Source organism: Primulina huaijiensis, unplaced genomic scaffold, assembly GCF_012295235.1.
Source record: "Primulina huaijiensis isolate GDHJ02 unplaced genomic scaffold, ASM1229523v2 scaffold33135, whole genome shotgun sequence".
Taxonomy (NCBI): Eukaryota; Viridiplantae; Streptophyta; class Magnoliopsida; order Lamiales; family Gesneriaceae; genus Primulina; species Primulina huaijiensis.
In genome coordinates this window covers 3,241-12,122 of record NW_027357749.1, presented here as the reverse complement: position 1 = coordinate 12,122, position 8,882 = coordinate 3,241, and the positions used below count along the sequence as shown (strand labels likewise).

General features: G+C 34.0%; 1 protein-coding gene across 3 annotated transcripts; it reads left to right on the top strand.

Moving 5' to 3' along the window:
* Positions 1-1,552: 1,552 nt before the first annotated feature.
* Positions 1,553-8,046, top strand: LOC140968206 (uncharacterized). 3 transcript variants are annotated; one of them, XM_073429098.1, is made up of 7 exons: positions 1,553-1,717; positions 1,830-1,905; positions 1,979-2,040; positions 2,146-2,291; positions 5,690-5,900; positions 6,864-7,036; positions 7,789-8,046. In XM_073429098.1, exons 1-6 carry the CDS (start codon positions 1,619-1,621, stop codon positions 7,029-7,031), a joined length of 762 nt encoding a protein of 253 aa, XP_073285199.1. In that variant the 5' UTR covers positions 1,553-1,618; the 3' UTR covers positions 7,032-7,036; positions 7,789-8,046. The 3 variants fall into 3 exon arrangements, with proteins under 3 accessions (XP_073285199.1, XP_073285198.1, XP_073285200.1); XM_073429097.1 differs by having other exon boundaries at positions 2,137-2,291; XM_073429099.1 differs by lacking the exons at positions 6,864-7,036; positions 7,789-8,046 and adding an exon at positions 6,581-6,809 and having other exon boundaries at positions 2,137-2,291.
* Positions 8,047-8,882: the final 836 nt, after the last annotated feature.

Here is an 8,882-nt window from a genome sequence, read left to right as displayed (position 1 = left end):
TATAAAAAAAAAAAAAAAAAAAAAAAAAAAAAAAAAAGCACTATATTAAGTTTCTAAGAGATATGAAAATGTTGGAATTTATGGTGATGTATCTTGAATCTATAATAATGATATTTTTATGAAGCAGTATAAATTGTTATTTTAGTAAAGCAATATTTTCTAACATTGAGGGAAGGAACTTGGAAGTGAAATGTATTTCAATGAAAATATATTATCTTTTTCGATAAATTCCTATGAACTATAAAGTGAACTCGAAGTTCAAATTTTAGTTTTCAAACGCATTCTTTGATATAACACGTTAATAGATATATATTATTTATCTCTTATAATTGTTCTAATCGAACAATTTGTTTTTTCTCGTCTGAAGCGCTATAAATTTAATTAGTTTTAAATAAAAAATCGATAATCCTTTCAAATGAAATTATAAAATAACTTAGATGTCAAAATTAAGGAGGCTGATCGTCCTGAATAGATTATGACATAAATAATAGTAAACACCAGAAGAGGTGTAGGTGTCTGAAATACCTGAAATAAATTAATGTCCTGTAGAACCACATTTTATTTTACTTGTAAGTAAATCTAAAATACTTCAGAAGCGTGATCGACCAATAAATTAAAAAAATTTTATACCCTGAAAGTATAAAAACTTCAGAAGAAGTAATTTTACATGATAAACTAAAAAAGAAATGATAAATTAAATTAAATATGTAAAAAAATGAGATTTAAACAAATTATTTATTTTCTCAAAATTATGATATCAAAGTAATATGGTTTTTGATAATTATTTAGATCTCAATATATCTTTTGTCAAAATGAAAAATATCGAGTATATAAAACTATAGTTTGTAGATATTGGATATTGACATATGACAATATGGGCTAACTTTAACCCAAAACTTCTCAAAAAACCCAAAGTCGATTATGAGAAAATGTTTTGTTTGTCATAAATGTGTTGACTAAACAGTGATATACCAAAAAAAAAATCCATGAATGATTTGAAATATCGAATGAAATTATATTCTACCTCCAATATTATTTTCAATAAAATGACAAAAGTCATTATGAGGATTAAGATAACCCGGACACGGTGTGATTCATTTACATTAGTTGATAATCCTGAAGATTTTACTAAAACTGTCAAATAATTAACATATAAACATAAGATGAAAAACTTGGAAAATATGAAATTTACTGTTGAGCTATGAATTCGATATCTCCAAAAAGAATATATGTTAATTGATCATAATACACAACAAATAAAAATATTTTTATATGAATATGTTACATCTATTAATGATTGTTTGATAATGCTCAGAAGATCTTTGGTCTTGAAGTATCATATATAAACATCAATTGAAGATAATGTGACTGATTTTTTCATAAGAACATTACGGATATTGAAAAAATAAAAATTGGAAAGGTATCAAGAAAGAAGAGAACGGTCTTTCGAATTCGTGAAATCGGTCGATTTTATTTATATTTACAATAATAAATAATATTTTTATATATAAAAAATACTTTCGAATTCGTGAAACGGGCCTTTCGAATTTGGGATTTACTGCAATCCAATCAATTACTTCATTGCTTTGATCGGATCAATTTGAAAATTTTGGAAAAAATGCGCATATTTTTTGGAGCAAAGTCCCTACTTTACATCAACTCATTCAACCGCACTCCACAGCCGTTCTGCTTCAAAGAGAATATAAATCCGTCAATGGTGGGATTAGTTTCAGTTGTAATCTTCTGTAGGGTTCTAACGGTGTTGACATTCTCTTTTGCCCTTTCGATTTTTTATTGTTTGATAATTTCGGTTTTATGTTTGTTCACAGGAAGATAAGAACGAAGAATTCGAACCCCTTTTTGATTATACTCGCGTTCAGCCACGTGACATCGTTTGCCTTGACGGTCAGTTCCCTTATATATCTGTAATATGTTATGTAAAATTTCTGTGGTTCTTTCTGATATTTTGAAATTTTAGATGATAGTGAGGATGCGTCACCTGTAATTTTCTCGAAAAGGCGGAAGATTTCAGACGCTGAGGTAAAAAACTCTCCAATTGTGAGAAAAGATTGATTCCCCCCCCCTTTTGGTATACTTTTGTTTGGTTGTATTGTGTTTTAAAATGGGGACTTTTAGGCAGCGAAGAAAGTGGCGGGCGCGAGTGTGAAAGATTCTAAGGTGGTAAATCTTGATAAGGAGGAAGATGAAGAAGACTGGCTACCGCCACCGCCAAAGAGTTTGATTGATTCCGATAAAACGCTCGAGGAGGGCTCAACTTTGAAGGCGTTGAGGTATAGCTTGAAGCATATTATATTACGTACTGTTAATATTATTCTCCTTTCTTACATAAACTTGATTAGTAGAGGTTGTAGATAAATTTCTGTGGCTGTTCTGTATTTGGAGATTGAAATCAAAACTTGAAATCGCTGAATATAGTGAAGTGGATTACGAGCACTGCGGTTGTTGTTGGGCTAAATGCTAATGATTTTCTTTACCTTTTCTCTGTTTGAATAATCATTCCCTTGATTCTAACTGCTGCAGTTCTTTGCTTTCCAATATACAACAGAGAAATTGACCATTGGAATTTTACCCTACTTTCTGTTGGTTTTTCCACGTGGAACTTGTTCATCCCATCTTATTTTAACAACCTCCAAACTTTGCACGACTCCCACTAAGATTGCTTAAAAAAATTCAACATTTCCTACCTTGTATCCTGTCCCGACCTCCATTCTTCTATCAGGAGCCTCCGCCATATATGCCCATATGTCGTCGCGTGTTTGTACTCCTAGTACCATGTGTCGAACTTTGGCCAGCGTGTTATTACCATTTCCAAGCTCGATCACATTCTGGTTGATTTATTTCAATGTTTTCTGAAGATTGATAAAACTTGGACTCAGGTACAACTTGATTAGATAGAGTTTGCCACGTGGAGAACCTTTGTGTTTAAAGCTCATGCTTGCCTCAAACGTTCAGCTACTGAATGTTGGGTGGGTTCATGCACATATGCATTCTCTTTGGGTTTTTAATGTCGGGCCTTGAGAAAAATTAATACACGAAAGCAACATCTGTTAAAGGAGTTTGAAGTGAAGGGTTTAGGGGGCACCAATTATATTCTTTTTCTAAGAATCATACGAGGTTGATAAAATCAAATTATCGATTGTGTAAGCAAGTACTTAGAGAAGGTTCTATACAAATTTCTAGAGTTCGAAGTGGTAAGTCTAGTACTTTACCCTCAACAAGCCACTACACACTAATGACAGAGTAGTTACCAAAACTGATGAGCAGTAAGATATATTTATTAACACACGTGTACAATTTAGTTAACTTAGCTAGTCATTAGTTAGCTTGTTAATTGACAAGGGAACTTAAGTAGTTATGAGGAGAGGTTACCAGCTTGTACATACATATATTGTATCGGAACCATCAATCAAACACACACAATTATTTTTCTCAATTTCTTCTTCAATGGAGTTCTGCTACGAGCAATATGGTATCAGAGACAGGTTTTACCCTGTTTCCAAGTTGGTCACTATTAAAGTTCTACTTGCTGTTGTTGCCACTAAAGGCTAGCCTCTTATCCAACTTGACGTCAACAATTCATTTCTTAATGGTGACTTGAATGAGAAAGTCTTTATGGATCTACCACTTGGTAATTCTCAATGGGGGGAGTCCAGCTCTTTGATTATGAAGCCGGTATGTCACTTACAAAAATCAATCTGTGGATTGAAGCAAGCTTCAAGACAATGGTTTTCCAAGTTTTCCAATGCCTTACTTAAGTTTGGTTTCAGCCAATCCAAGAGTGATTACTCCTTGTTCACTAAAGGCTCGGGCATTTCATTTGTGGCACTGCTTGCGTACGGTGATGATGTTATCATGACTGGCCCATCTCCTACTGTCATTGAATCTATCAAGATATTTCTCCATGGTCATTTCAAACTCCAGGCTTGGGACCTCTTCTTTATTTCCTTGGCATTGACCCTCTTGAGGACACTGTTTTCTTGGCTTGCAAACCAGTCCCTACTCCTATGGACCCACAAGCGCAACTCAATTCTTTTGATGGTGACGAACTTCTCGAACATTCAGAATATCTCTGACTTATTTGGTGCCTATATATCTCACGCTTTCTCGTCCTGACATCTACTTCACTGTTCACAAGCTTAGTCAATATATTGCTAAGCCTCGAGCACCACACTTGTAGGCTGCTCACCATCTTCTTCGATATTTGAAAGCTTCTCTGGCTTAGGGACTTTTCTACTTGGCCTCTTCATCTTTACAGTTAAAGGCATTCTCTGGTGGTGATTGGGCTGCTTGCTCTGATTCTCGAAGCGCTTTCAGGCTTCTGCGTATTCCTCGGTGAATAATTGTTTCTTGGAAGGCTAAGAAACATGTTACAGTCTCTGATCATCCGCATAGGCAGAATATCGCGCTTGAGTGACAACAGCTAGTGAATTAGTTTGGCTCGAGCAACATCTCTCGGATCTCTCCATATCCACTCCATCGCCTGCACTCTTGTTCTATGACAATACGGCACATTCCATGAACGTACCAAACATATCGCAATCAATTGTCACATTGTTCGCGACAAACTCAATGCTGGTCTTTTCAAGCGCCTACCCATCTGGTCTCGGAATCAGTTGGCTGACATGTTCACCAAGACACTACCCTCGACGATACTACTTCCTCTACTGTCCAAGACGGGCGTCAAAAGTATTTTCTGTCCACCTTGAGGGGTAGTATTAATACACATGTACAATTTAGTTGTCTTAGCTAGTTAATTAATAAGGGAAGTTAAGTAGTTATGTGGAGCAGTTACCAGCTTGTGTGTGTATATATTGTATTGGAACCATCAATAAAACACATGGACTTATTTTTCTCAATCTCTTCTCCAATGAGTTCTGCTACATGCAATAATCTTTGTGTCAACTGTTGAGATCTTGATGTATGCTTTGATTTGAAGCTTTGGGGAGCTTGAAATTGGAGTCTTGAGATTTAAATTTAGTTTGAATATTTGTTTTATGAATAAAATTACAAATTTTTTATAGTCTTTGTGGATGTAGAACTTGGAGTCAGGGTAAATTTTAACCTCTGGCGGCACTACATTTAGTCTAAAGTGGAAGTAAAATATATAGTTAGATTTCATGCTAGTGAGAGGTAACTGATAATGCAGCACCTCAGTTGGTCTTCTTGATCATTGATGATGCATTCTCGAGTTTTGTTTTGGTTTTATGTGGGAGATTAAAAATTTATGAGTGTTGACATTTTTATGTAGGTCTTCAAATGTGAAGTTGAAGTTTCTGTACACTTGTGGATCCCTAAATTAAGATACAAATATTTACAAATTCTCTTTTATTTGCATCTTTAGTTTCTAATTGCGTAGTGCGGCCTATGGTTTTTTTCTTTGATCTGTGGAGCTTAATGAAATTTTGGTCCATTATTGACCTAAAGACACTGAAATGGTTTTTATGGCTCTGCTATTATCCTAATCAATTATGGTCTTTCACTAGTATATCCTGAATCAGTATCACTTTCTATTATTCATAATGATGTTTGTTGCGTTTAATGCTTTGGGCAAACAGTGAAGTTTTGTATTCTCTTCAGTTTAAGGTTTTGGATTATTATTCGTGAAACAGTCAAAATGTCAAACGTATCAAATTCTCCCTTTTATTGATAGATGATTGATCTATCTTAGGTTAAAAAAGCAAGAGTTGGCATCATTTGCCCAATCAGCTGAGGAACTCGTTCAAGCTGTTGAAGAATCTGTAAGGAAAAACCTTCATGCTTCGTTACAATATTCTCCACAAAACGCAACTAAGAAGACACTGGAACCTCCTCCCGAGAGAACGAAACTTGTTATATCCATCCAGGACAAAGATGGGCTGAAGCAATTTCGGGTTTTCATGGTATGTGATGTTTTGCTTTAAATGAAACTATTTTTTATCATTGGGAAAAAATTGTGCAATATTCCTCTGTTTTGAAACCCAGGTGAAAATAAGGTGGTTGCAATGCCCAGAAAACCTACAGGGCTTGTGTTTTACTTTTCCAAGATACCAATTCAACAAACAAAACCGTCATTTTAGCAATTATTATTTGAACTCGATGGTTGGACTGCCATTTCATAACTTTGAAGTTGTGGATGGTGAAAGGATGCATGGATGGTTGAAAAACAAGTAGTTGAGGTGTTTGAAGACATAGGACAAAATTCACGTTTGTGAATTGTTGCATGTGGTGTTTAATATTAGATTTAGATGAAGTTGCAAATATGAGGAAGAGAAATTAGGGTTGAAAAAGTAGGGGTTAAAAGGATGGTAACGGGGAGGTGTGTGACATTAGGAAACTAGGATAACATGATAAGGAAGAGGCTCTGGAAAGAATTTTTTACCCAAGGAGATGTGTACAATTGTTGAGGAGTAAACCAGAAAAACTTTGACCTACAAAGTATAAGCTTATTCCTTTACTAATTACCTTTTGTTTGATTAAAAATAAAATGTGGCATAAGCTATACTTCATCTTGCTCTTTTCGCCACAATTTCGACAATTACGGTTTAAAATAGGTGAAAAACTTTGCTCCCCTTTTTCTCAGGTGGCTTCAAATTATACAAGAGCTGAAAGGTGTTTATGTATTGCTGGAGGTGTGAAATATTTGAATCTTTTTAACAAAGTTGCATGCAGGAGTACTAAAGTATTTTAGTGTGATGGCCACTACTTTCTACTGCTAACTTGGTCGTGACCAACTATCTATTGGTCCGATCCTCCTGCAAATCTTGCCTATTCATTTTGCAACTAGTATCTGCTGTATATTATGCTATATCATGCCTTACATGAAACCAAGTGTTGGTAAGAGTGATCTCGCGACCTTTTTGTAGGATGATAAATTGGAGCGACTTTTCAAAATGTATGCAGACAGATTAAAGCTCGATGTGAATACTTTAGTCTTTTTATTTGATGGGGATAAAATTAGTTCAAGCGCCACGCCTGATAGCCTCGGAATGGAGGAAAATGACATCATCGAGGTGCATGTGAAGTCGAGTTGATCCAGGTAAATATATATTCTCACACCTCTGCCAAGTGCTAACTAGTTCTTGGTGAAATACCTTCTGTCTTGCATGAGACAGATCCAACTGTACTCCTAGAAAGTGGGATTAGACTTAATTTCATTTTGAATTTACCTGTTACATGATGCTACCTGGTGCTCCTGTTAGACTTCAGAAACAACCAACAAAATTTGCAAAGAAAAACAATGAATGAATACGCATTTACTCAGAGAACTCCTGCTAACCATTTAACAAGGCTATACATGATGAAAGTTGTATTATAATCCACTTCTACATACTAGATGGCAGAGTCCTTCAAAATTTAATTTTGAACAGATGAAGAATAAGAATTCTGGAATAATTTTTTTAAAAAAAAAAAACCCAATTTTTTTAAATAAGATAATTTCATAATTCTATGATTTGGCTTCTAGGGAAACCAAAAGAGAGACTGATTTTTTAATCTAAATTTCCAATTTAGTTTTGCAGATATAAAAACAGATTGTGTTAATTAACAGGCATCTGTTTAGATGGTTGTCGAAGCATCACGCAAGTATGAGAACATAGAAATCAAGCAGTCACTTAACTTTCAAATAAAATCTTTTAATATTTATGTACTCGCAATACGTGTCCTCTGTACACTATATTTTAAATGACATCAGACGAGAAATCTTTTTATTTATTTTTCTATTAGATTCCACTGCCATTAGTTATTGTAACCATCAATTAGTTAACTTCAAGGTTATTGATTTTGTTTCAGGCTGTTGGATCACCAGTGTTGCTGGAGTCCTATCTTTTCTTCCTAAGAGCTTTACAAGTAAGCTTTGTTTTGGATGACTTGTATATTACATCAAACTCGTTGCTCTCATCGGCCATTATAGACATGAAACTGTTTGTTTAGTGATGCTTTGTGCTCCTTTTGATTTGTCACATGGACAGATTTATAAAAAAAATATTAGCTAGCTCTCTAACATATCTGAAATATGCCATGGTTAAACAACTAGAACCCAAGTTATCCCTAATGTCTTAAAGATTTAGTTTCGAACGGATCGTCTTCGATCAACCAATAATCACATGAATCGCAATTTCTTTAATGACAATTATCTACGTTGGAAAAAGTTACCACTAACCAAACACTTTTGCTCCCATGCTTCCCTACCGGCTCCAATGCGTAGGCTAGGCGTGCACTCTTAGTTGTTGCCAACCATTCTTGAAATCTAAGTTTTTTATTCCAAAAAATATAAAAATATTTATATCTATTCAGCATGGAAATTATGTGATACTCTATTAATTGTTGGCACCACTTTTTCTTTTGTGTACTTAAAATGATGTTGGTATGGTAATTAATAACAACATAATAATTTTCGGATACAAGAATCAATGTAGTCAACATCTTACTATAAATTAGCACTTATCCGTCTCAAATATAAATATTATATATTTTTCTTCATCGGTTAAAAATATGAGTAAGTCTCTTATAAGACGGTCTCACTAATTTTTATCTGTGAGACGGGTAAACTCTATCGACATTCACAATAAAAAATTATATTCTTAGCATAAGTAATATTTTTTCATGGATGAGTCAAATAAGAGATCTGTCTGACAAAATACGATCCATGAGATCGTGTCACATAAGTTTTTGCTTAAAAATATATCGTCAGATCCTTATATTTAGTATTATTTTCTTACCAATCTACCACTACTGTTAAATAAATCAATTATTTCCAATAATTTTTATATTATATTAAAATAATTGATTTATTTAACAGCAATAATTTTTATATTATATTAAAATACTCATTAAGTAAGGGAGAGAACACAAATAGACCTATATGTATTGGACTGATAAGTGAA

Coding starts and splice junctions, on each gene's coding strand:
- LOC140968206 (XM_073429097.1), top strand. CDS start 1,619: ATGCGCATATTTTTTGGAGCAAAGTCCCTACTTTACATCAACTCATTC. Junction 1,906..1,978: donor TGACATCGTTTGCCTTGACG/GTCAGTTCCCTT, acceptor TTGAAATTTTAG/ATGATAGTGAGGATGCGTCA. Junction 2,292..5,689: donor TCAACTTTGAAGGCGTTGAG/GTATAGCTTGAA, acceptor GATCTATCTTAG/GTTAAAAAAGCAAGAGTTGG.